The sequence below is a fragment of the Sorex araneus genome, chromosome 4 (genome assembly GCF_027595985.1).
Source record: "Sorex araneus isolate mSorAra2 chromosome 4, mSorAra2.pri, whole genome shotgun sequence".
Lineage (NCBI taxonomy): Eukaryota > Metazoa > Chordata > Mammalia > Eulipotyphla > Soricidae > Sorex > Sorex araneus.
The window spans coordinates 213199046-213225676 of NC_073305.1; the positions used below are offsets into that span (position 1 = coordinate 213199046).

The window sequence follows — 26631 nt, forward strand, 5'->3', positions numbered from 1 at the left end:
ATGTCCTAAATGGCTGGACCTCCCTGGGACTGCCCGGGGACGCCGACTTCTGACCCGGTCTCCCAGGCGGCTCAGGCTCAGGCCCGTGATGCTCAGTCAGGCTGATGTCTCTGCGCTCAGCCCAGCAGTGCCGTGGGGCCTGAGGGCTCAGGGATCTCCAAAGCCGTACCTGTGGTCCTCAGGGGTCAAGCCGTGCCAGGGATCAAACAAGCAAGGCCTGTGTCCCGACACCTGAGTCAATGAGTGGCAAGTGGATCCAAGGGCACTGGGTGGAGGCTGGTGCCTCAGTTGCTCTCAGCTGTTTCCTTCATGCAGCAGTGATGCCAGAGATGGCAACTCCCCCCGGTAATTTGGTCATTTCCCCGTTCCTGAGCCCTCCTGTTTGAAGCATAGACATACCTGCCTTGGGAATCGCTGGCAGTTCTGTAAATGAATGGTCGAAGTGTGGAGCCAGAGTGATAGCACAGCAGGGAGGGCATTGGCCTTGCACGCGGCCAACCCGGGTTCGAGCCCCAGCATCCCATAGAGTCCCCGAGCACTGCCAGGAATAATTCCTGAGTGAGAGCCAGGAGGAAACCCTGAGCATTGCTGGTGTGGCTCCCCCCAAAAAAAGAGAAAAAAAAGATCTATATGTATAAGCATATGTATGTGTGTACACATACATGCATGCATGCATATGTATGTGAGTACGCATACATGCATCTGTGCACAGTGATCCCACACTGATTATTACCATATGAATACGCTTGTCCTCCCACACGTCATCAATAGTTTCGTATTTGACTCCATCATGTCAGATGGTCTTGGTCACATGTAAAATCACAGAGTCAGAATCACATCCCCCACGCCCAGCCCCCGCTGGCCCACCCGAGTCCGACCCCAAAGAGTCCTGTGATGTACTCAGAACGCTCTAGAGCTCAGAGCCGAGGCGTCTGGTGATGTTCCTTCAGCTTGGAGTCACAGGAGAGTGCTTTTAGTTAAAAGTCACAAAAGCCAGCTCCATCCATAATTTCGACTTCACATCAAAGACCCATCTTACTCCGGCTGGACCGTTTAGCACCAGTTCCCAAACCCGGGCCATGCTGGGAGGAAAAATCACAAGATTGTGATTGTGATTGTGAAAAAAATCACAGTCTCCTTCATCCGCACATCTTTTTTTTTTTTTTTTTTTTTGCTGTTGTTTTTGGGTTTTGTTTCATTTGGGGACCACACCCCGTGATGCCAGGACTCCTGACTCTGCACTCAGGGATCACCCCTGGTGGGCTTGGGGGACCCCATGGGATGCCAGGGATTGAGCCCGGGGTTGACCACATGCAAGGCCGGTGCCTGGCCGGCTGTCCTATCACTCCGGCCCCCTCAAACATCTCTTAAAGACAAAAACGTCTTCCTCATTCCAGAGTCTCTCTTGGCGGGGGCATGTGAACTCTGTGAATTAGGAGAGGAGTCTTTATTGGAAAACTTTCTAAAACTTTATCTTGAAAAACCAGCCATTTAGTTACCCCCTCACGAGAGGGAGGGAAGGGTCCACTGTGCTTCAGTGTTTGCAGTGCGGTCTGTGTCTGCTCCTGGACGAGGGTCTGGACCCCCTCCTGGGGAGCTGCTGAGAGATCACGTGTCCTGGGAGACTGGCTCCATCTCCAGCCTCTCTCGTGCCGCCCAGGAATCACCAGACGTTTGGATTTTCTTCTGGAACCGATCGCCTGAATCGGAGGTCTGGGGTTGACACAGGAAAGGCAAGTTAGCGCAAGCACACACAGCCCCGTCTCTCCAAGGCCAGGCCTGGATCGGGACCCTTAAGGACTCCCAGCCTCCCACCCGGGGGAAGCTCAGTGTGCTGGCGGCCCCTGCGGAGTGACCCAGAAATCAAAAAGGGAAAAGATCAATTTTTTTCCTCAGGCTTTTTTTTTCTTTTGGTTTTGCTTTGGGGCCACACCCAGCGATGCTCAGAGCTTACTCCTGGCTCTGTGCTCAAGGATCAAACCTGGCGGTGCTCAGGGCTTACTCCTGGCTCGGTGCTCAGGGCTTACTCCTGGCTCTGTGCTCAGGGGTCACACCTGGCGGTGCTCAGGGCTTACTCCTGGCTCAGTGCTCAGGGGTCACACCTGGCAGTGCTCAGGGCTTACTCCTGATTCTGTGCTCAGGGGTTACACCTGGCAGTGCTCAGAGCTTACTCCTGGCTCTGTGCTCAGGGGTCACACCCGGCGATGCTCAGGGCTTGCTCCTGGCTCTAAGTGCAAGGCCGTGTGCAAAGCAAGTGCCTTATCTGCTGTTTTTCCCGGCCCCCTCGTGCATCTCCTCAGTTCCCTGCCCTGAATGCCTGTTATTGGATGTTATCGGTACCAGAAGGACAAAGAGCTGGTCTGATGCTCCCTGCCCATTGTTCCTTTCCTTCCATCCAGGCGGCGGCTGCAGATTTTCTATGGGAAATCACTTTCCCAGCTCGGCCCCTGAGCCCCGTTGTCTTTGTGCTCCTGACACATCTCCAGAGAAGGCGCGGGTCAAAGCCCTGGCAGGGTCAGCTGGGCTCTGAGACCACCACCGTCCGTCCGGTGGCCACCTCCTCCCGTCAGAGGCAGGAAACCCAGTGGAATTCTGGTCTCTTTCCCACCAGGCTGGAATCTGAGTAGCTCTAAACTGCAGTGAGGACTGGAGCAACAATACAGCGGGGAGGGCGCTTGCCTTGCACACGGCTGACCAGGTTCAATCCCCAGCATTCCGTATGATTCCCCAGGCCCCACCAGGAGTGATCCCTGAGTTAGCCCTGAGCACCACTGGGTCTGGCCCCCAAAACCAAACAAACAGATCAAGAAGCAGAGAAAACTCAAAAAAATAAAAATAAAAATAAAAAAAGAAGCAGAGAAAACTCGCCGTGAGGGGAAAGAGCCTCCTAGAGAAAAAAGTGACCACATTTCACCATACCACCATCACCACCACGTAACTGTCGCGTGCTATTTTTATGTAGTAACGGCGCCATTTTTCTTTGAAGTCCACATATGCCCATACCCACTTTTTTTTTTCTTTTGCAAATAAATCTGGCACAAAGTCTGCAGTGGTGATGCGGTCAGGTGTGGCCACGGGGAGTAGACGATCAGTGGATCAGGAGAGTCGCTTCAGCCACACCCAGAGCCAGGATTATCCGTGGGCATTTGCAAGAGCAGTGGAACAAGTCACCGGACCCCGAGATCGTGACCCTCTGTCCTGGGAAGGCACCTCCAGCTAACGGGGTGACTCACCGTAGGCATCCTCGCGCTCCCCCACGTGCCTGGGACTCTGTGGCTGCAGGAGAGAGCAGAGGCCTCACTGCGGGGAAGGCGTCGCAGGATAAGTGCACCCACTCGCCCCGTTTCTAAAGGAAGGCCCGACACTCGAGAGCAGGGCCCGCGGGAGGAGTCTGAGCAGGCGGGGGGGGGGGGGAGGAGCAGGGTTTGCGTCTGTCACAGAGCGGTCCAGCTTTGAGGCAATAGAATTGGAGTGTGGGGGTGGGGGGCAGACAGGCTCTGAGCCAGACCCCAGCCCTTTCCTGTGCTCGCGCTGATGTGTATTAACACGCACAGACAGCAGAGGACCCGTCCCTTCTGCCGGGATCGTGACGTGCGTGACGAGCGGCACCTGAGTGAAGGTGAAGGTGTGTTTCCATCCCGGTTCTGCAGGACACAGGGATCCGCTAGGGCTTGGGAGCAGAGCAGAGCTCCGGGCTCAAAGACTAGCAGGAATGAATTCCTGAACTGTGTGTGTGTGTATGTGCATGTGGGCATGTGTGTGTATTTGTAGGTGTGCATGTGTGTATGTGCATGTGTGTGGGTGTGCACGTGTGTATGCATGTGTTTTGTACATGGTTGTGTGTGTGCATGGGTGTGTATGTGAGTGGGGCTTTGTGGGTGTGTGTGCGTACATGTGGGGGATGTGATTGTGTATATGTGTGTGTTTGTATGCATGTGTGTGGGTATGTTTGCGCGCATGTGCATGTGTGTGCATATGAGTGGGTGTGCATGTGTGTGCGCATGTGTGTGGGTGTGCACGTGTGCATGTGTGTATGCATGTGTGTGGGCCTAGGTGTGTGTGTGAGTGGAGGTTTGTGGGTGTGTGTGCATATGAGCGGATGTGCGTGTGTGTGTATGTGCATATATGCATGTGTGTGCATGTCGGTATGTGTTTTTGAGTGTGTGTATTCATGGGTATGCATGTATATGTGCTTTTGTACATGGTTGTGTGTGTGTGGGTGGAGGTTTGTGGGTTTGTGTAAGTACATGTGGGGGGTGTACATGTGGGAGGTGTGGCTGTGTGTGCATGTGTGTGGGGGTGTGTGCACTTGTGCATGTGTGACCATGAGTGGATGTGCGTGTGTGGATGTGCGTGTGTGGGTGTCTAGGTGTGCATATGTGATTGTGGGTTGCATGCATGTGTGTGTGCCTGTGAGGGGGGAGTTGGGAAGTGCATATGTGTGCATGTGTGTGTGTGTGTGCTTGTGTGCGTTTATGTCTGTGCTGGGCCTCAAACAGGGCCTGTGTCCAGCACTGAGGCACACCAGGGAGCCCAAGGTGAAACTCTTTTGAGAGCTCTAGAATGTGTGTCAACAGTATCCTGTGTGTGTCCTAAGAAATACAAAATGATCATAACGTAGATGTCTAAGTGCCCGGGTTCCAGTTTTAAGAAAGCTGGGAACAATGTGTCCAAGACACAGGATTAAAGGTGTGCAGGGGGAGTTATGATATTATGTGTCTAACAGAACCCTGGTTTTCCAAGAACTTAGTAGAGAACTTGATCTTTCCAGATACCCGGGAGAAAGATCTGGAAGAGCAGGCATGGGAGCATGTCCACAGTGGACAGAGCCCTCAGGGCACCCTCGATGTCAGTGGACAGTGGGGGGAGATGGGGTTCTCGGGACAAGCAGAGCTTCGCGTGGGCCCGGCCGACCCAGCATCTCCGGCAAGGCAGGCGCCGAGCGTGTGGAACGGACGAGCAGTGTCAGGTGGGTCTCGTTCCCGGATGCGCTCGGCCCGGGGGGGGGGGGGGGGGGGGGCAAGTCTGGGCCCCAGCCGCGCAGGTGGCCTCACCTCCGCGTCTCTCCCCGCCAGACCCGGGCTGGCGTCAGCTCTCCTCTCTGCACCCTGCAGCTTGGCTAACTTCTCAATCAGGAACATTTTGTCTTTGCCCTCCTGCCGGACAGGAAAACAGAAGCACACACGTGCCGGGTCAGTGAAGACGCGGGCTGGGGGCACACGAGTGACGTCATGCGTGGACAGAGCTTAAGGAGCAGAAAGGGAGGCCTAGAGCGGGCAGAGCGCTTGCCTGGCACAGGGGTGCAATGCCGGCACTCCGTATGGCTCCCCGAGCCCTGCCAGGCGTCATCCCCGAGTGCAGAGTCAGGGGAAGCCTGAGCAGCAGTGAGCATGGCCACCTCTCGCCCCCGCACCAAAAAAAAAAAAAAAATTCCCAAAACAAAGAAAAGCGATGTTCAGGGTCAGAGCGATAGTACAGCAGGAAGGGCGCTTGCCTTGCATGCAACCCCGGTTCGATTTCCCAGCATCCCATATGGTCCCCAAGACCACCGGGAGTGATTGCTGAGTACAGAGCCAGGAGCAATTCTTGAGCACCACCAAGTGTACCCAAAACCGGGGGTGGGGGGGGAGGTGTTCACGATGACCTCTTGGTATCTGTATTGCAAATCAGAATGCCCCAAATTAGAGAGAGAGTAAGAAGGATGGTGCCTGCCACAGAGGCAGGGGGTGGGGTGGGGTGGGGTGGGGTGGGGGTGGCGGGTGGAACACTGGGAACAATGGTGGTGGAAATGGGCACTGGTGGAGGGTGCTGGAGCATTGTTTGACTGAAACACGGTCATGAAAGTTTGTAACTGTATCTCACGGTGATCCAATAAAACTTCTTAAAAAAAAAGGTATTCAAGTTATTCTAACCCCCTAGGCAGACGGCCTTCTTGAGAAGTCTTTGCAGGCGCAATGGTGGCTTTGAAGAGCAGATCACCGGGAAGGGGTGAGCTCTAAATCCAATGCCAGGGGCTGGAGTGATAGCACAGCGGGTAGGGTGTTTGCCTTGCATGCGGCTAACCTGGGTTTGATCCCCAGCATCCCATATGGTCCCCTGAGCACCGCCAGGAGTAATTCCTGAGTGCAGAGCCAGGAGTAACCCCTGTGCACCGCCGGGTGTGACCCAAAAACCAAAAAAAAAAAAAAAAAAAAAATCCAATGCCAGTCTTTCTAAGAGGAGAGAGCCAGAGAGCGAGGACAGAGATTAAGGCTCTTGCCTTGCATGTGGCCAAGCCTGGTTCCTCGCTGGCACCACATGGTCCCCCAAGCACTGCCTGGGGGGCCCCCGTGATGGGCCTGAGCAGCACCACATCCTCGGAGCCTCGCATTGAAACCACTGGCCAAGTATACCCGGTATATTGGTGGTGGGGAATGTGCACTGGTGGAGGGATGAGTGTTTGATCATTGTGAGATTGTAACCCAAACATGAAAGCTTGTAACTATCTCATGGTGATTCAATAAAATTTAAAAATTTTTTTTTAAAAAAGAAACCAGGGGCCGGAGTGATAGCACAGCGGGTAAGGCGTTCGCCTTGCACGTGGCCAACCCGGGTTCGATCCCTGGCACTCCATATGGTCCCCCAAGCACCGCCAGGAGTAATTCCTGAGTGCAAAAGCCAGGAGTAACCCCTGAGCATCGCTGGGTGTGACCCAAAAAGCAAAAAAAAAAAAAAAAAAAAAAGCAAAAAAAAATAGAAACCACTGGCCAGGTTGATGGAGAACCCCCTGAGGGGGTCCCGGCCTCCTGAGCATGCCCCAGAGACCGCCTTGTCCTGTCCCCACCACTGGAAATGGACTTGAATCTGGATCTACTCAGGACTCAATCTCACCACCAGTTTACAAGAAATAGAAAGGAAAATCTCTATCAGCGCGCCGGAACTACTATCAGATCAGTGACCTGACTTCTTCCACCTCATTTGACAGGATGGGGGGGAGGGGAAGTGGTCGGAGATTCAAAGATACGTGAGGCCCAACCACAGGGCCGGAGAAGCTGGGCAGGGTTAAGACGCTCATCATGCAGATGGATGACCTAGATTCGATCCCCAGCACCGCAGAGGGTGCCCTGAGCACAGAGCCTGGAGTAAGGCCTGAGCCCAGCTGGGGATGGCCTCCAAACAAAAGAAAGAATCAAGGGCAGCCAGTGGCACCTGTCCAGATCTGACCTCCAGAGCCCTCCGGGGGAAAGATACTTCCCAGGAGGATAGGAGGCTTGGCCAGTAACGACAGAGGCTATGGCAGGAAGTCCATAAAGTCCAGGGTTTTCTTTAAAATAATCCAGACGTAATATAAAGTAACAGAACGGGAGACTAACACCCAAGGACAGTAGAGATAAGGGCCAAGAGGGTGGCTCCAAGGCTTGGAAGCCGGCCTCACGTGCTGGGGGAAAAGGCAGCTGGGCTAGAGAAGGGACCACCAAGTGAAGGATGCTTGGAGGGCTCGCTCAGGATGGGAGATGCGTGCTGAAAGTAGACTATGGACCAAACATGATAGCTGCTTACTACCTGTATTGCAAACCACAGCACCCAAAGGGAGAGAGAGAGTGAAAGGGGATGTGCCTGCCACAGAGGCAGGGGGGGTGGGGTGGGGGTGGGGTGGGGGTGGCAGGAGGGATACTGGGAGTGGTGGTGGGAGGGGTACTCATCATTGATTGACTGAAATGTAATCACGAAAATTTGTAAGTCTGTAACTATCTCATGGTGATTCATTTAAAAAAAAGAATCTGATAAGATCAAAGTAAAATAAAAGAATCCAGATGTTTTCGGCGACAGGACAGGGTAGGTGAAATCAGGGGGGATTAGAGTATCAGTGACTGTTGGGTTTGGGTGGTGCAGGCAGGGGTGGGGAGAGAGGGTCTCTGTACTATCTAAGTTTGGAGACTGAAAGTTTCTATTATAAAATAAAATTTGAGGGGGGCTGGAGCGATAGCCCAGCGGGTAGGGCATTTGCCTTGCATGCAGCCGACCCGGGTTTGATTCCCAGCATCCCATAGGGTCTCCTGAGCACCGCCAGGGGTAATTCCTGAGTGCAGAGCCAGGAATAATTCCTGTGCATCACCGGGTGTGACCCAAAAAGCAAATAAAAATAAAAATAAAATAAAATTTGGGGGGGGGGGTTAGGGGGCTTGCCAGTGGGGCTCAGGGCTCACTCCTAGCTCTGTGCTCAGGGATCTCTCCTGGCAGGGCTGGGGGGGGGCAGGGGGAAACCCTATGGGGTAGGGGATTGAATCCAGGTGAACTGCCTGCAAGGCAAGAGCTTTACCCATTCTATGTCTCCAACCCCCTAAAAAGCCTTTTTTTTTTCTGGGAGGGGCGGCTCAGAGGGCTGGAGCTCTGCTTTGCATGTGGGAGTGCCGGGTTTGCTCCCCCACCCTGCATGCCTGAGCACCAAGCTGGGAGTATCCCTCCCCCCACACTCTTTTGGTTGTGGCCAAAAGAGACAGAAAAAGAATGGATGACAAAATGAGACTCGAGGGGAGAAGATGACAGAGGGGCCGGGAGGACTTACATTGATGATCTGCTCATGGAGGAGCCTGATCATGACCTTCCTGCCCTCCGTGATCTGCCAGTAGAGGTAGGTGATGATTCTGGAAGAGACCAGGATGGGTGACTGACACGCTGACCCGGCGCCCCCCCGGGGGCAAAGGAACAGGGACTCTGCTTGCAGGGAGACTCTCGACCCCGATGTTCTCAGAGTCGTGTGCGGATGAGATTGATACGTTTGGGCACACGGAACCACCCAGGACCCGAGGGGAGCGACTCCCACCACGGGCCCCCCTGAGAAGCCGTCTGGGCTCGGGCCAGCCCTGGGACATGCTTACTCCTTTTTTTTTTTTTCTTTTTGGGTCACACCCGGTGATGCACAGGGGTTACTCCTGGCTCTTCACTCAGGAATCACCCCTGGCGGTGCTCAGGGGACCCTATGGGATGCTGGGAATCGAACCTGGGTCGGGCGCGTGCAAGGCAAACACTCTCCCCACTGTGCTATTGCTCCAGCGCCACTTCTTCTTTTCTTTTTTTTTATGGCTTCTTGGAAGCAGAGATTACAGACCACATAAGCCGCTCGTCTAAGTTCAGTTTGCTGAGTTCTGGGACCATGAGGCCCTGACGCAAACTTCCCTCCGATCTGCTTTTTTGTTTTGTTTTGTTTTGTTTTTGTTTGTTTGCTTTGGGGGTCACACCCAGCAGTGCTCAGGGATCACACCTGGCTCTGTGCTCAGGGATCAGTCCTGGTGGCCCAGGGGACCCTGTGGGAACATGCGAGGCAAGTGCCCTCCCCACTGTACTATCACTTTGGCCCCTAATTTTTCATTTTAGTCTTAACTGAATTATCGTTGACAAGTAACATTGTCTATATTGTAAGCATACAACTGGCGGGCAGGAGAGAGAGTGAAATGGGTGAGGCACTTGTCTTAAATGCAGCAGACACTGGTTCAATCCCAGGCACCATAGATGGCTCCTGAACACAGTCAGGAGAAGAAAAAAAAAACCTCCCACCAAAACCCCCTCCCCCCTCCCCGAAACCAGATAAAGTATCACTGTCACTGTCATCCTGTTGCTCATCGATTTGCTCGAGCAGGCACCAGTAACGTCTCCATTGTGAGACTTGTTACTGTTTTTGGAGCAATAGCACAGCAGGTAGGGCATTTGCCTTGCATGTGACCGACCCGGGTTCGATGTCTCTGTCCCTCTTGGAGAGCCTGGCAAGCTACCGAGAGTATCCTGCCCACACGGCAGAGCCTGGCAAGCTCCCCGTGGTGTATTCGATATGCCAAACACATTAACAAGTCTCACAATGGGATCGTTACTGGTGCCCACTCAAGCAAATCGATGAACAATGGGATGACAGTGCTACAGTGCAGTGCTACAACTTAAAAAAAAAAGGCCAGATTGCACTCCTGGGTTTACTGCAACACTATTCACAATAGTCCAAATCTGAAAACAACCCCAATGTCTAAAGATGGATGAGTGGATAAAGAAACTGTGGTACATAGCCACAGTGGACTATTACTTGGCTATAAAAAAAAAATGAAACCGTGCGAGTTGCTGCTCTGCAGATGGATCTGGAGGGCATCGTGCTGAGTGAATTGGGTCGAAAGGGAGAGGGCCGGACACAGAGTGACCTCGCTCAGATGGGGATGTAGAGAAACGGAACAGGGAATAACAACTGCCCACAGACAGCAGGAACTGAGAACTTCAGTGGGAAGCTGACCAGGGTGGTGAAACGTTTTATCTTGGGTTTGGCTTGGGTTTTAGAAGGGTGGGGCAGGGCTGGGGGGAGGGACGAGGGGACAACGGTGGACGGAAGTGGACACTCGAGTGGAGGGTACTGTGCTGGGATGTTTTATGCATGAAACCTTGCATTAACCGGTGGCTAAAATAATCTTTTAAATATGGTGCCTACGGGGCTGGAGTGATAGCACAGCGGGTAGGGCGTTTGCCTTGCACTCGGCCCACCCGGGTTCAATTCCCAGCATCCCATATGGTCCCCTGAGCACCGCCAGGAGTAATTCCTGAGTGCAGACCCAGGAGGAACCCCTGTGCATTGCCAGGTGTGACCCAAAAAGCAAAAAAATATATATATATATGGTGCCTACAAGAATTTTTTAAAAGTAAAATGAAAACCAGGATTCAGAGCGCTAGAACAGCAGGTAGGGCGCTTGCTTTGCACACAGCAGACCCAGCTTTGATCTGTGGCACGTCACACAGTCCCCAAGCCTGCCAGGACAGGAGCCAGGAGTAAGCCCTGAACACAGCCAGGTGCAGCCCCCCACCATGTCCCCTCTGAAAAAAAAAAAAACCAAACAAAAAAAATTAATTTAAAAAGGCCCTTGCCCTGTATGTAGCTAACCCCAGCTTGAATCTTGCACTGCATGCTCCCCTGAGCACCCCCCGAGCACTGCCGTATGTGATCTGAACCCTCTTTCTCACACACACACACACACACACACACACACACACACACACACACACACACACACGTGCAGAGACCAGGGAGAGAGCATAGGAACTAAATCCTTGTCTTGCACGTGGCCAATCCAGTTCAGTTTGATTCCTGCCACCACACAGGACCCCGAATACTCTTAGGACTGATCCCCAAGCACCAGCAGCTGTGGCCCCCACACTCCAAAAATTTATTTTCAGGGTGTTGTGAAGAGATTGTTTAACGGGCTGCTTTAGGGGCTGGAGCGATAGCACAGCGGGTAGAGTGTTTGCCTTGCACACGGCCGACCCGGGTTCAAATCCCAGCATCCCATAGGGTTCCCTGAGCACGGCCAGGGGTAATTCCTGAGTGCAGAGCCAGGAGTAACCCCTGTGCATCACCAGGTGTGACCCAAAAAGCAAATAAATAAATAAATAAATAAAGGGCTGCTTTATAAGCGGGAGCCCCAGGTTCGAACCCCGGCACCGCATGTGACCATAGCTAACTGTGACCTCCACACCCAATCAGAGAGATGCAATTCCAAAAGACTGAGTTCCGTCATGGCCCTCTGCCACCAAACCTCCCAGTGCCGTCTGAGTCTCGGGGGGCAACCCCCGGGCTCCCCCAGACACTCCCCACTTACAGCACAATGAGGGTGAGGATGAAGAAGAAGTGCACGCTGCCGATGAGGTTGCGGTACACCCAGACCACCCACAGGGCACTGGGCCGGAGGCTCAGGGTCTCGATCCAGCTGTAGATGGAGTGGATGAAGGACGGCAGGCCCCGGAACGGGCCGCAGTTCGCCGAAGGCGTCAGCCTGCCAACACAAGCCCCAGAGCGTCGCTTAGCGGGAGACGGGCTGACACCGAGACCAGCCTCCAGACGGTTTCTCCGCTTCTCTCAGCCAGCCGGGGTGGTCTGCTGCTCTGACCAGCCAGCTCCAGAGGAAACCGCCGCTCACAGCCAGGGTGGACATGTGTCCTCGGGTGCCCAGTGCACTGAGCTGAAACCCCGGGGCAAGCCTGGGGCTCTCCTGGCCCAAGAAGGGAACAGGAGGGGCTGGAGCGAATGCACTGTGGGGAGGGCGTGTTTGCCTGGCATGCAGCCGACCCGGGTTCAATTCCCAGCATCCCATAGGGTCCCCCGAGCACAGCCAGGAGTAATTCCTGAGTGCAGAGCCAGGAGTAACCCCTGTGCATCGCCGGGTGTGACCCAAAAAGCAAAATAAATAAATAAATAAATAAATAAAATATAAAATAAAAACTATCGTTTTAAGAAAGGAGCGGGAGCCCCACAGAGTCTCTCTCGAGACGGAACTGAGAAGTGCCAAGAGGGACGCTGTTATCTAAGGAAACCGCAGGGGCATCCCGGGTCCCTCCTTGCTCCAAGCCAGCAGCCACCGGACGGCAACAGGACAACAGGACGTGGTTGGGCAGAGCGAGGGAGGGGGCCACCGGGAGGGGCTTGAGCACGGGGCGGCCTGCCCAGAGGTTTGAGAGCTCGGCCACCACCTCCCATCTAGAGCAGTGACTTTCTGGGCCAGGGAGAAGGTTCCAAGGGAACGCCTGCTCACATTCAGGGGCCTCGGGTTCTTTCTGCAACCCCAGAGTGTCCCCGCCCCCCCCCTTGGAGCAGGAAGTAGCCACCTGAGCACCACTGGACCCCCCACCCCCAAGCAAAGCAAGTCCTTTACTTACTCCTCTATTCATTCATCCACAAAGGCTAGTTACCGCGGGGCTGGTGTGGAAGATGTGGAAGGGAACTGACCCCTCCTGCTGCCCCCACCCGCCACCAGGCTAGCTGGGATGATGATCAAGCAACGAGCAAGGGTCTGAAGCCAGAGGAAGGGCTGAGATGCAGATCTGAGGAGAGAAGGGGCCTGAGAGAGAGAGAGAGAGAGAGAGAGAGAGAGAGAGAGAGAGAGAGAGAGAGAGAGAGAGAGAGAGAGAGAGAGAGAGAGAAGAGAGAGAGAGAAAGAGAGAGAGAGAAGGAGAGGGCGGGAAAGAGAAAAGGAGATGGGGAAAGAGAGAGATAGAGAAGGTGAGAGAGAGAGGGAGATAGGGGGGAGGCTGGAGCAATAGTACAGCGGGTAGGGAGTTTGCCTTGCATGAGGCCGACCTGGTTCGATTCCCAGCATCCCATAGGGTTCCCCGAGCACTGCCAGGAGTGATTCCTGAGTGCAGAGCCAGGAGCAACCCCTGAGTATCACCGGGTGTGACCCAAAAAGCAAAAAAACGAAAAGAGAGAGAGAGAGAGAGAAGGAGAGAGGAGAGGGGGAGAGAGAAGGATAGAAAACAGGGAGAGAGGGAGAGAGAGGGAGAGGGAGAGAGGGGGGGAAAGGGAGGGAGAGGAGAGGGAGAGAGAGGGGGAGAGGGAGGGAAGAGGAGGAAAAGAGTGAGAGGGAGAGAGAGGGAGAGAGAGGGGAAGAGGAAGAGTGAAAGGGAGGGGGAGAGAGGGAGGGGGAGAGAAGGAGAGATAACAGGGAGAGAGAGAGGGAGAGGGAGAGAGAGAGGGAGAGGGAGGGAGAGAGAGGGAGAGGGGAAAAGGGAGGGAGAGAAAGAGGGAGAGAGAGGGGGAGAGGGAGGGGGGAGGGGGAGAGTGAAAGGGAAGGGGAGAGAGGGAGGGGGAGAGAGAGAGGGGGAGAGAGGGGAAGAGGGAGGGTGAGAGGGAGGGTGAGAGAGGGAGGGTGAGAGAGGGAGGTGCAGGGACAGCCATGACCATGACCGAGGGCTGGATTCGTTGGGGTGAAGGGACCTCACTCATCCCCAAGGATTTTCTCTTGCCCTGGGCCCCTGAGTTGACTCTGAGCCGACAGGCCACGAGGAGGGAGGCAGCTAAGGGGGGACACTTCACTCCTCATCCTCCGAGACTCGCCCCGGCGGCCGGGCGGTACCTCCAGATGGTGATGGCCATGGTGCAGAGGACGCCGGAGAAGGCCGGGAAGAAGAGCAGCAGGATGAAGAAGGTGACCATCTGCGAGGCCCGCCAGGCCTTGCTGGGCGGCTGGAAGTTCATCCTCAGGCTGACCTGGCGGGGACAGCGTGGGAACCTCTGTGTGCGGCCCCCTCTGCCCCCCGGCCCCCGCCCAGGCCCCAGCTCTGACCCCTCCCCGGGCAGAGCGCAAAAAACGAGCGGGGCCAACCGCTAGGGACTCACGTTTTTGACGTAAAACATGATGAAAAGGTTGATCATTTGGATGAAGGGCAGCAGAGGGCAGAAGAAGGTTCCCGCCCTGGCGGGGAGAAAACGGGTGTCAGAGATCACAGGAGACCCGAAGGAAGGGGAAAGAGGGGTGAGGGGCAAACAGTGCCCCCCAAACCCCAGCGAGAAATCCTAGGCCTTCTGAATGTGACTGTTTGGCCTTTACATGATGGTTAAAGTGCAGGGCCAGAGCGATAGCACAGCGGGAAGGGCATTTGCCTTGCACGCGGCTGACCCGGGTTCGATCCCCAGCATCCCATAGGGTCCCCCAAGCACTGCCTGGAGTGATTCCTGAGTGCAAAGCCAGGAGTAACCCCTGTGCATCGCCGGGTATGACCCAAAGAGAGAAAAAAAAAAGTGGAATAAGGAAGGTCCAGACTCCATAGTTCTGGGGGGCTTGGGGGTTTGTGTTAGGTTTCTTGCTTATCTTTTTCTTTTTCTTTTCTTCTCTTTTCTTTTCTTTTTCTTTTTGGGTCACAACCGGCATTGCTCAGGGGTTACTCCTGGCTCTGCACTCGGGAATTTACTCTTGGCAATGCTTGGCGGACCCTATGGGATGCCAGGGATCAAACCCGGGTCGGTCATGTGCAAGGCAAACGCCCTACCCGCTGTGCTATCACTCTGTCTCCTCGTTTTGTTTTTTTTTTTTTTTTTTTTTTTTGCTTTTTTGGGTCACACCTGGCGATGCACAGGGGTTACTCCTGGCTCTGCACTCAGGAATTACTCCTGGCAGTGCTCAGGGGACCATATGGGATGCTGGGATTTGAACCCGGGTCAGCCGCGTGCAAGGCAAACGCCCTACCCGCTGTGCTATCTCTCCCAGCCCCTGTCTCCTCGTTTTTGTTTTCATTTTGGGGGCCACATCCAGCAGTGCTCAGGGATTACTTCTGGCTCTACATCAGGAACTCTCCTGGAAGGGCTCAGGGAGACCTACATGGTATCGGGGACTGAACACTGGTCGGCCACATGCAAGACAAGTGCCCTACCCACTGTACTATCTCTCCGGCCCTCCTGACTTTTTTTCATATCAGTTGGGGTCCCCGCTCTGGCCTGATGCTTTCCGGAAGTGTTCTGAAAGGCAAACAACAGCCTGGGACACCAGCTCACAGACCTCAGACACCAAGTCTGCATCTGCTCTCGTCCGGGTTGCTGCCGAACACCACCGAGGCTGGACCTGGCCAAACTCACCATCCGTCTCCAGGACCCTGGGAGCCCAAGGGAGTCCCTCAACACTCACCAGACCAGAGTCTGCTCATAGATCAGTTCCAGAACGTTCCTCGCGATGTCAAACTCCTGCGAGCCCAGGCTCACAAGGTACGTCCCGATGAGTCTGGGGAAAGATGACAGGAACCAAGCTGTTAGCGCGCGCCTGCAGTACGACCCGCCGAAAACCAAGGGAATTACGGCCCTTACATGCTTTAGAAACTCTCCAAGTCCGTGCAAATTGATTTTAAAGAACTAACAGACAGCAGGGCAATGAAACGGCCGCCATATTGTCAAAAGAAGAGGCTGCTAATGTGGGTCAAATAAATCTAGAGAGGGCCGGAAAGATAGTTCAGTGGGTAGGGCGCTTGCCTTGCACATGGCTGACCTCCGTTCAATCCCCAGCATGACCTAAGGTCCCCGAGCACTCTCAGGAGTGGTCCCTGAGCTCAGAACCAGGAGTCAGCCCTGAGCACTGGGCCAGGAGCACGGCTGGATGCCCTTCAAACCCTCTCCCCACCAAAAAATGCGAGGGAACATATGTCACATGTTACTTTAATAATTGAAATTATTCCCCCTCATCTCTGCATCTCTTGTTTTAATCATGTTTGGCTTCGGAAACTTCTTCCCGTCCCTCCACCCCCGCCCCATCATGAAGCAGAGAAACTCAGCTCTCTTAACCAAATAAATTGGCTTTTGCTTTGGGGGCTACACCTGATGGTGCTCATGACTTACTCCTGGCTCTGTGCTCAGGGATCACTCCTGGCTGGCAGGGCTCAGAGGACCGTCTGGGATGCTGGGGAGTGAACCCAGTTGGCTGCCTGCCAGGCCAGTGCCTTACCTGCTGTGCTATCATTCTTTTTTTTTTTGTTTTTATTTTTACTTTGGCTACTGCTATCAAATTAGTGTTGTTCCCACGTTCTCCATCCATGAAGGTGTCTTACTCTCAAAAATATTGATTCCATTGTGATTATTTGTTTTTTGCTTTTTGGGTCACACCCAGCGATGCACAGGGGTCACTCCTGGCTTTGCACTCAGGAATCACTCCTGGCGGTGCTTGAGGGACCATATGGGATGCTGGGAATCGAACCTGAGTTGGCCACGTGCAAGGCAAATGCCCTCCCCGCTGTGCTGTCATTCCAGCCCCAGGAATGATTCTTGATCCCAGAAATAGATCCAAACCCTACCCCAACTTAAGCCCCCAAATACTTTCTGGCCTTGTGTCCAAACCATAGACAGGGACTGGAATAAAAGTGAGTTTTAGCAGATGAAAGAGATTTGGCATTTCCCAATGAAGATGGATTCTACACTGCATCACAGTGAGTCTTCTTGCCAAGAGATGTGAATGATAAACTTCCAACCAGGAATGAGACATATGCTTATGATATTCTCAACTAATAAATGAATAAATGCAAAAGAAACCAATGGACCAATTCTGTGCATACAACACCTATTTTTTGGGGGGAGGGTCACACCCAGAGATGCACAGGGTTACTCCTGGCTTATGCACGCATGAATTACTCCTGGTGGTTCTTGGGGGACCATATGGGATGCTGGGAGAATCTAAAATTTTAATTAAAATTTTAATTAAAAATTTAACTAAAATTTTATTTTTAATTAAAAATTTAATTAAAATTTCAGTTTTAATTAAAAATTTAATTAAAATTTTAATTTTAATTAAAAATTTAATTAAAATTTCAATTTTAATTAAAATTTTAATTTTAATTAAACATTTATGTTAATTATTAAAATATTTAATTAAAAATAAAATAAAATTTTAATTTGTGAAAAATTGAAGTGTTTGATTTTTGGATTTGGGGCCATATCTGGCAGTGTTCAGGGCTTACTCCTGGATCACACTCAGGCATCACTCCTGGTGGCACTTGGGGGACCATATGGGGTGTGAAGATTGAACCAGGATCAGCCTCATGCAAGGCAAACACCCTATCTGCTGTACTATCACTCCAGCCCCAAATTGAAATGATTTTTTTTGCTTTTTTGGGGTCACACCTGGCGATGCACAGGGATTACTCCTGGCGGTGCTCAGGGGACCACATGGGATGCTGCGAATCAAACCCAGGTTGGCCGTGTGCAAGGCAAATGCCCTACCCACTGTACTATTGCTCCAGCCCCAAAACAATTTTTTTAAATTAAATAAAAAGGAAATATATGTGGACAGGGATGAGGGCTCAAGGCGCACTTTACATGCTTGGGTCCTGGCTGTTTCATCCTCAGCATGGCACATTCCCCCAGCACTGCTGGTTGGCTTCCCTTCAAAATAACAACATTTAGGGGCTGAAGAGACAGTGCGAGGCAACTGATCACAACTCAATCCCCAGCACCACACAGAGTCCCCCTGAGACCTTTAGGAGTGATCCCTGAACACAGAGACAAGAATAAGCCCTGCGCACTTCTGGGTGTGACCCCAAACCAAACCAAAGCCTAAACAAAATGATAAAATATTTTAAAGGTGTACATTAATTATGTTGCATTAAAATAATGACATAATCATGAAATTTGCATATAGGTGGATCAACATGGAAAGTATCATGTTAAGTGGAATGAATCAGAAAGAGAGGGATAGACATAGAAAAATTGCACTCATTTGTGGAATATAAAGTAACAGAATGAGGGGTTGGAGCGATAACATAGCGGGTAGGGCGTTTGCCTTGCACGCGGCCAACCCGGCTTCGAATCCCAGCATCCCATATGGTCTCCTGAGCACTGCCAGGAGTAATTTGTGAGTGCAAAGCCAGGAGTAACTCCTGTGCATTGCCGGGTGTGATCCAAAAAAAGCAAAAAAACCAAAATAAATAAATAAATAAATAAATAAAGTAATAGAATGGGAGACTAACACCCAAGAACAGTAGAGATAAATACCAGGAGAATTACTCCACAGCTTAGAAGCTGGCCTCACATGCTGGGGGAAAAGGCAGCTCAGATAGAGAAGGGACCACCACATAAAGGGTGCTATAAGGGCCCGTTTGGGATGGGAGATGTGGGCTGAAAGTAGACTATATTTTTATTTATTTATTTATTTATTTATTTATTTGCTTTTTTGGGTCACACCCAGCGATGCTCAGGGCTTACTCCTGGCTTTGCACTCAGGAATTACTCCTGGCAGTGCTTGGGGGACAATATGGGATGCCGGGGATCGAACCCAGGTTGGCCATGTGCAAGGCAAACACCCTACCCGCTGTGCTATCGCTCCGGCCCCCTGAAAGTAGACTATAGACCGAACATGATGACCACTTAGTAACTTGTACTGCAAACCACAGCACCCAAAAGGAGAGAGAGAGAGCAAAAGGGAAGGCCCTGCCACAGAGGGGTGGGGGGAGGACAAAGTGGGGGTGGTGGGAGGGATGCTGGGACTATTGGTGGTGGAAAATGGGCACTGGTGGAGGGATGGGCACTCGACCAATGTATGACTGAAACTCAAGCACGAAAGTTTGTAAGTCTGTAACTGTACCTCATGGTGATTCACTAATAAAAATTAAAAAAAAAATGACATAAATGTCTATGGCCGGGGAGAGAAGGATGATGTGATAACCTTAGAGCAACTTCCTCGATGCTTTGGCATCCTGGGCCCATTTTTGTCTTTGAAAATTATGTAGTATCACACACAAAGCAGTTGGTACTTGAAAAGATTTGGAGGATGGGCCACTATAAGATGAAAAACCAACTGCCAGGAAAAATGAAGTCATGAAATTTGCTTATACATGGATAGACATGGAGAGTCTCATGCTCAGTGAAATGAGTCAGAGGGAGAGGGACAGGCATAGGATGACTGCAGTCATTTGTGGGATATAAGGAACATAGTATGAGACTAATACCCAAGGACAGCAGAAATAAGGTCAAGGAGAATGGGTCCACTGTTGGAAACTTGCTACAAGTGACGGGGAGGGCAGTTAGGACAGAGAAGGGACCACTATGACATGATCGCTCTGGACAGGAACTGAGTGCTGAAAGAAGGTAAAGAAATAGACAGGATAGGGGCTGGAGCGATAGCACAGCGGGTAGGGTGTTTGCCTTGCATGCAGCCGACCCGGGTTCGATTCCCAGCACCCCATATGGTCCCCTGAGCACCAGCAGGGGTAATTCCTGAGTGCAGAGCCAGGAGTGACCCCTGTGCATCGCTGGGTGTGACCCAAAAAGCAAAAAAAAAAAAAGGAAATAGACAGGATAACTTTTAACTACCTATATTGCAAATCATAATGCCGCATGTATATGTGTATATATATACACACACATAAGATGAAAGAGAGACACACACACAGAGAAGTGTCTGCCACTGAGTCAGGCTGGGTAGTGGTAGGAGGGAAACTGGGGACATTGGTGGTGGGAAATGTACACTGGTGGAGGGACGGGTGCTGGATCATTTTATGACTGAACCCCAATCATGAATGACTTTGTAACTGTATGTCTCATGGTGATTCAATTGATAAAACAATTTTTTAAAAAGATGAAAAACATCCAGGATAGGTCTCAAATTACTCACAGTATCTACCTCTAGAAATATATATATATATATATATATATATATATATATATATATATATATATATTTAGCTTGGGGGCTGCACCTGGCAATGCTCAGGAGTTGCTCCTGGCTCTGCACTCAGCAATTACTCCTGGTGGTGCTCCTGGGACCCTATGGGATGCTGTAGGTCAAACCTGGGTCAGTGATGTGCAAGGAAAGTGCCTTCTCTGCTGTACAATCTCTCTGGACCCGAGGGAAAAAAATTTTTTTTTGGTCAGGAGCAGGTTGTAAAAGTACCAACTGAACCAAAATTAACTTGGACAATGAAACTGTCAGGCCCAGGTGAAATTCCAGTTAGTTTAAAGGAAAAGAGTATGGCAAAGAATAATAGACTTTAGTATCAAACACTTCTTAGAGTAGCCAAGGGACCCATACTTCCAGTTCAGTCAAGACAGCAGTTCTTGTACTTCCAGTTCTGTCAAGGCAAGATCAGGTACTGGGGCTGGAGTGATAGTCCAGCAAGGAGGGTGTTTGCCTTGCACAAGGCTGACCCGGGTTCGATCCCCAGCATCCCATATGGTCCCCTGAGCACCGCCAGGAGTCATTCCTGAGTGCAGAGCCAGGAGTAACCCCTGAGCATCGCCGGGTGTGACCCAAAAAGAAAAAAAAAAAGACAAGATCAAGTACTAAATCCAATAGTCAGTCTTGATGTTCTGAGAAATGCACCTACCGGTGATACCGTCACCGTCTGTCGTGAGTGAAATCACACAAACCCAGAAGGTGGAGCCTGAACGCACACAGATGACAGGGCCTGCGCGTTGCCGTCCATCCCTGACCGCACATCACTGACGTGACCCCGGGTACTCACCGTCTCAGGAACTCTCCCAGGAGGGAATCCGCGACGGAGAACACAAAGTCCATCAGAAGGAGCCGGTAGATTTCCTGGCCGATGAGGGTTTCCCAACACTGGAAGGCAAACAAGCATCAAGGTGTGGGGACAGCCCTGCCCCCGCCCCGTCCTGCCCGCTCCTGCCACACTGTTCTCAGGGGCACCCGGTTGGAAGGTCAGTTTGACTGAGTCTCGGGGACCAAGCAACGCAGGTCTGCTCTAGGCAGAAATGCACTAGCGGAGGCCGGAGCAATAGTACAGTGGGGAGGGCATTTGCCTTGCACGTGGCCAACCCGGGTTTGATTCCCAGCATCCCATAGGGTCTCCAAAGCACCGCCAGGAGTAATTCCTGAGTGCAGAGCCAGGAGTGACCTCTGTGCATTGCTGGTTGTGACCTTCCCAAAAAAAAATGCACTCTCGGACTGACTTTGTTTCCAAGGGTATTCCTTCCCTTTCTATGCTCCTTCTTCCCCCACTAAGCTCTTCACACCTCTACACTCTCCCTGCTCTTGCTCTTCTTAGCATCTTTCAACTGTTTCTGTCCTCAGGATTCCTTTTCTCTATCAGGACTAATGAGCTTCTTCTAAAGAGCAGGAGATATCAACGGCTAATCACTCCCTGACCTTTTCCCTAAGGGCCTTAGGGAAAATCAGTTAAAATATACCTGATTAAGAAATAAATAGTTTAGAGGTGTAGCAGGCTATCACAAACTGGAAGATTGAATCAGACAGTTTAGGAAATTGTTGGTCAGAAATCATAGCAGGAGGTCACGACTTTGAAATGAGGAGCTTGGCTTTTAGGTTTGGCTGAAGGAGGAGACAAAAAGCTGAGTGCACAGCCCAAGGATGGGTGGATGGGTGGGTGGATGGATGGATGGATGGATGGATAAATGGATGAATGGATGGATGGATGGATGGATAAATGGATGAATGGATGGATGGATGGATGGATGGATGGATGGACGGACAGATGGACGGACGAGTGGATGGATGGATGAATGGATGGATGGATAGGTAGTTGGGTGGATGGTAGGTAGATGGGTGGATGGGGTGGTAGATAGATGGTTGGCTAGATGAATGAATGGAAAAAGAACATGATGTATGTTCTAACATCATGAGCAGAAACTGAGAAAGTTGAGAAACTTACTTGTTTCCTGGTAGCAAAGATTAAGAAACCAAAGTAAAGGGGGCAGAAGCAATAGAATAGCGGGTAAGGTACTTGCCGTGCATGCAGCCAACCCAAGTTCAATCCCTGCATCCCATATGGTCCCCTGAACACCACCAGGAGTAAATCCTGAGTGCAGAGCCAAGAGTAAGTACTGAGCATGGCTGGGTGTGACATCCAAAGCAAAGAAATAAAGAAAGAAAGAAGAGAAAGGAAGAAAGGAGAGGAAAGAAGGAAAGAAGAAGAGGAAGGAAGGAACAGGAAGGAAGAAAAGAAGGAAAGAAGGGAAGGAAGGAAGGAAGGAAGGAAGGAAGGAAGGAAGGAAGGAAGGAAGGAAGGAAGGAAGGAAGGAAGGAAGGAAGGGAGGGAGGGAGGGAGGGAGGAAGGGAGGAAGGAAGGAGGGAGGGAGGGAGGGAGGGAAGGAAGGGAGGAAGAGAGGGAGGGAGGAAGAGCGTGGAGTGATGACGTAGAGGTAGAGCGGCAGTGAACCTCACCTCCTGTCCAGACTGGGCCACGACGTTGAGCCAATAGTAACACAGAATCCCAATGATTGACATCTTCAGAAAGATGTTCCTATATGACAGAGGAAAAAAGGACGATCATTCCTTCCGTGACGACCACGAGTGCTGAGTGCTGTCTAGCAGCCCTTCCTTTGGGGCACATCGTATGAACCAGTCTCCCGCGCTGGGTGAGGGCCCCGTTAGGCTGGTCCTGGCGAATGAGCGGTGAGCACAAGCCATGTGCCCCTGGGCACTTCCTGGCACTGGTGCCACTCACACGCCAGTGTTCTCCCTCCTCGGGAACGGCCGTCAGCGACAGTTGGATAGTTGTGGCTCTCAGCCTGGGTGCCTCAAGGCGAGCCAAATGCGGACCGCAGCGCTGACACAGAGGCCTGGAGGGTCACTTAGCGTGTGGAGACCCTGGGCTCGATCCCTGCCATTGCCTGATCCCCCCAGCACTGCCAGGAGTGACGCATCACTCCAGTAAACTCTGTTACTTAGCAATCAAAGGCTTGTTTTGTTTTGTTTTACATCACACCCAGCGATGCTCAGGGGTTACTCCTGGTTCATGCACTCAGGAATCACTTCTGGCGGTGCTTGGGGGACCCTATGGGATGCTGGGAATCGAACCCGGGTCGGCCTCGTGCAAGGCAAATGCCCTACCTACTGTCCTATTGCTCCAGCCCCTCATTAAAAGTTCTATTTGCTTAAAACCATGAACCAAACAACTAAAAATAATTAAAATGGGAGTAGAAGAGTCAGCTCAGAGAGAGCTAGAGCTGATGCTTTGCCAGCAAAGAACCCCAGGTCTGACCCTCAACACCACATGGACCCCCCCAAGCATTGCCAGATGGTTTCTCTGGCCCCCACCCAAAGGAGGGTAAAAGCAGCAAGTTACATATAGATACATCTAGATGGATCCCAAGTTTGTAGAAATCCTGCTTCTTTTTAACTCTTGCCCAAGGAGACACCTCTATTTGGCATGCAAAAAAAGAAAAAAAGAAGAGAGGAAAGAAGCCCGGCTAGGACCTTTCCCTTCAGATACAGAAATCTGGAAATACTGGGTTGGAGCCATAGTATAGTGGGGAGGGTGCTTGCCTTGCATATGGAAGACCCAGGTTCAATTCCTGGCATCCCATATGGTCCTCCGAGCACCGCCAGGAGTAATTCCTGAGTTCAGAGCTAGGAATAATCCCTGAGCATCGCTGGGTGTGACTCAAAAAGCGGGGGGGAAAAAAAAAAAGAAATCTCAGGGGCTGGAGCGATAGCACAGCGGAGAGGGCATTTGCCTTGCACTCGGCCGACCTGGGTTCGATCCCCAGCATCCCATAGGGTCCCCCAAGCACTGCCAGGAGTAATTCCTGAGTGCAAAGCCAGGAGTAACCTCTGAGCATCACTGGGTGTGACCCAAAAAGAAAAAAAAACCCTCAAAATATTAATCTGAAAAGGGGGGTCAAGGCCACAGCTAGCACAGCGAATAAGGCGTTTTTCTTGCACATGGTTTTTCTTGCACCAGGGTTTGATCCCCAGAATCCCAAATGGTACCACCCCCCCCCCCAAATGGCACCACCACCCCCCCCCCCAGCAAGCAAGCACCGCCTGGAGTGATTCCTGAGTGCAGAGCAGGAGTAAGCCCTGGGCATCGCCGGTGTGGCCCTCTGAACAAACACATCACTAAGTAACAAAAACCAACACCGGTGACAGAGGCCTCGGCAGCCCTCGCCTGGCCGGGCCCCCGCCCCGCTCACCGGATCAGGAGGCTGTAGACCTCGTGCCTCGGCAGCTCGTAGCGCTCCACCAGCCTGAACAGGGAGTAGAGGCGCGGCACGGCCAGGTTGATGCAGGAGACCACGAAGGGCAGGAGCAGCACCGCCCCAGGGTTCCGGTGGCTCCTCAGGAACTGTGGGGGCAGAGACAGAGACCGTCAGCCCCGCTCCGGGCGTCATTCAGAAGATCCCCCCAGGAGCACCCACACTGCTTTTTTCAGGGGGTAGGAGATGCAGGGGGGAGGGAGGGGGGGTCGAGCCACACCTGGCAGTGCTCAGGCCTTACTCCCGGCTCTGTGCTCAGGATCATTCCTGGCGGGGTTGGGAAGACTACTTGGGGTCAGGGAATCAAAGCAAGCACGCTGCCCACTGTGCCATCTCTCCGGCCCCCTCAACATCACTTTTCCCTAGTCCAAGCACAAAAACCAGGTCCAGGGGCCGGAGTGATAGCACAGAGGGTAGAGCGTTTGCCTTGCACACCGGCTGACCGGGGTTCGATCCCCAGCATCCCATAGGGTCCCTTGAGCACCACCAGGAGTAATTCCTGAGTGAAGAGCCAGAAGTCAGCCCTGAGCATCATAGGGTATGACCCAAAAAAAACAATAAAACCAAGCAAAAAACAACAAAAGCCAGGTTCAGAGCGTTCCCACTTTAAAGGGGAGGAGTCTGGGGCTCAGAAGGGTCAGATCGTGTGGTGGAGGGAAGGGGTGGGGGGGAGGGGGGAGTGTTGCAATGTCAGGGGCGTGAAACCCCAGCATGAACAGTGCTGTCAATCATGGTACTTCAAATGAAATAATAGAATAGTTTGGAAAAACAAGATCGAATCACCTACTGGAGTTTGAGACATCCTAATTGCATTTTTTAAAATTTTTGGGTCACACTCAGCAATGATCAGGGGTTACTCCTGGCTCTGCACTCAGGAACCACTCCTGGAGGTGCTCAGGGAACCCTATGGGATGCTGGGAATTGAACCCGGGTCGGCCGCGTGCAAGGCAAACGCCCTACTCACTGTGCTACTCCAGCCCCATAATTGCAATTTTTTTTCAGTGCCAGTGTTGGAACCTGGGTCGCATGCATGCCAGGCAAGTAGGGACTCTGCCCCAAGCCCCACGCCCTCCCAAGTGCTCCTGAGTATCTGCTCGGCTGCAGCGCCTGGGAGGTGCGGAAAGAGCCAGACGGAAGGAATACAGCAGGGCTGATGGCGGGACTTTGCCCAGAGCTGAGCTCTTTTTTCTTTTTCTCTTTTTAGGTCACACCTGGCGATATTCAGGGGTTACTCCTGGCTCTGCACTCAGGAATGACTCCTGGCGGTGCTCGGGGCACCCTATGGGTTGCTGGGAATCGAACCCAGGTCGGCCTCGTGCAAGGCAAATGCCCTCCCTGCTGTGCTACACTCCGGCCCCCGAGTTCTTCTTAAACCAGAGCCTCCCGCTGGGTCGTGGGATGTGGTGGACGACGCAGACTCAGTTCCGCAGCCAAGCCAGGTCCGATCTCTGGCACTCCATCTAGCCCCCTCAGCTCCACCGGGAGGGATCCCCGAGCACAGAGCCAGGAGCCTTCCCTGAGCACTGCCATGTGGGTGAGCAAGATGCTGATTCTGAATTCCCAGGGGGCTCAGGGCACTTGGGTTTCTGCCTTGATAGAACCACCCAGCCCCAGCCAAGCCGCCGGCCTCACCCACGCCCCACCCTAAACCCCCCCATCTGCAGAGCGAGCTCTTCCTCAGCCAAGTTCACGCTCCCAGGCCCTGCTCACCTCTGTGTTGTTCTCCGCCAGGTAATAAACGGCCGCGCAGCAAGCAGCGGCCACTCCCGTGGACACCAGCCAGGCCGCCAGGTGGGCAGACAGGCGGAGGAGCCTCTGCCTGGCCGTCAGCTTGACCCGCTCCTGGCGCATTTCCGACAGGTTCTCCTGGAACGTGGGGCCACGCGGGTGGGCACTTGTAGGGCAGCCCCCGTCCAGCGCTGGGCAGAAGCAGAGCCCCCAGATCCAGCCCAGAGCCACAGGGGAGCCAGAGAGCAGGGGGAGATCTGGGGGGAATCATGGAAGCCCCCCACCCCCCGTCGCCAAGGTCTCTAGATGGAGCAGGGGACTGGCACGTGCCGACGGCCCTTTCCTGAGGGTACAACTTCCCCCAGGAGGAAGTTACCTGGGCACCCCTCCTGCCAATCCCCTCTCTCTTTTTTTTTTCTTTTTGGGTCACACCCGGCAATGCTCAGGGGTTCCTCCTGGCTCTGCACTCAGGAATCACCCCTGGCGGTGCTCAGGGGACCCTATGGGATGCGGGGATTCGAATCTGGGTTGGCCACGTGCAAGGCAAATGCCCTCCCCGCTGTGCTATCGCTCCAGCCCCTTGCCAATCCCCTCTTGTGTCTCAACTCTGTTTGCTCTTTCTTAAAATAATAATAATAAATAATAATAATAATAATAATATTTTGCCCTAGAGACCAAGGATTCTCGAGCTGTTT

At 52.6% G+C, this 26631-nt stretch overlaps 1 protein-coding gene across 1 annotated transcript in view; it reads right to left on the reverse strand.

The window, feature by feature from the left end:
* Positions 1-3216: 3216 nt before the first annotated feature.
* The window catches only part of TMC5 (transmembrane channel like 5), a 38863-nt gene continuing 15448 nt past the window's right edge, over positions 3217-26631 (reverse strand). Inside the window, exons 10-20 of the mRNA XM_055136805.1 lie at positions 25919-26074; positions 24146-24297; positions 22392-22470; positions 20713-20810; positions 15399-15491; positions 14117-14192; positions 13854-13987; positions 11604-11777; positions 8546-8624; positions 5055-5156; positions 3217-3276 (exon numbers count right to left, since the gene is read on the reverse strand). Coding sequence (XP_054992780.1) covers positions 3217-3276; positions 5055-5156; positions 8546-8624; positions 11604-11777; positions 13854-13987; positions 14117-14192; positions 15399-15491; positions 20713-20810; positions 22392-22470; positions 24146-24297; positions 25919-26074 — 1203 coding nt within the window. The remainder of the gene's footprint in view (positions 3277-5054; positions 5157-8545; positions 8625-11603; positions 11778-13853; positions 13988-14116; positions 14193-15398; positions 15492-20712; positions 20811-22391; positions 22471-24145; positions 24298-25918; positions 26075-26631) is intronic.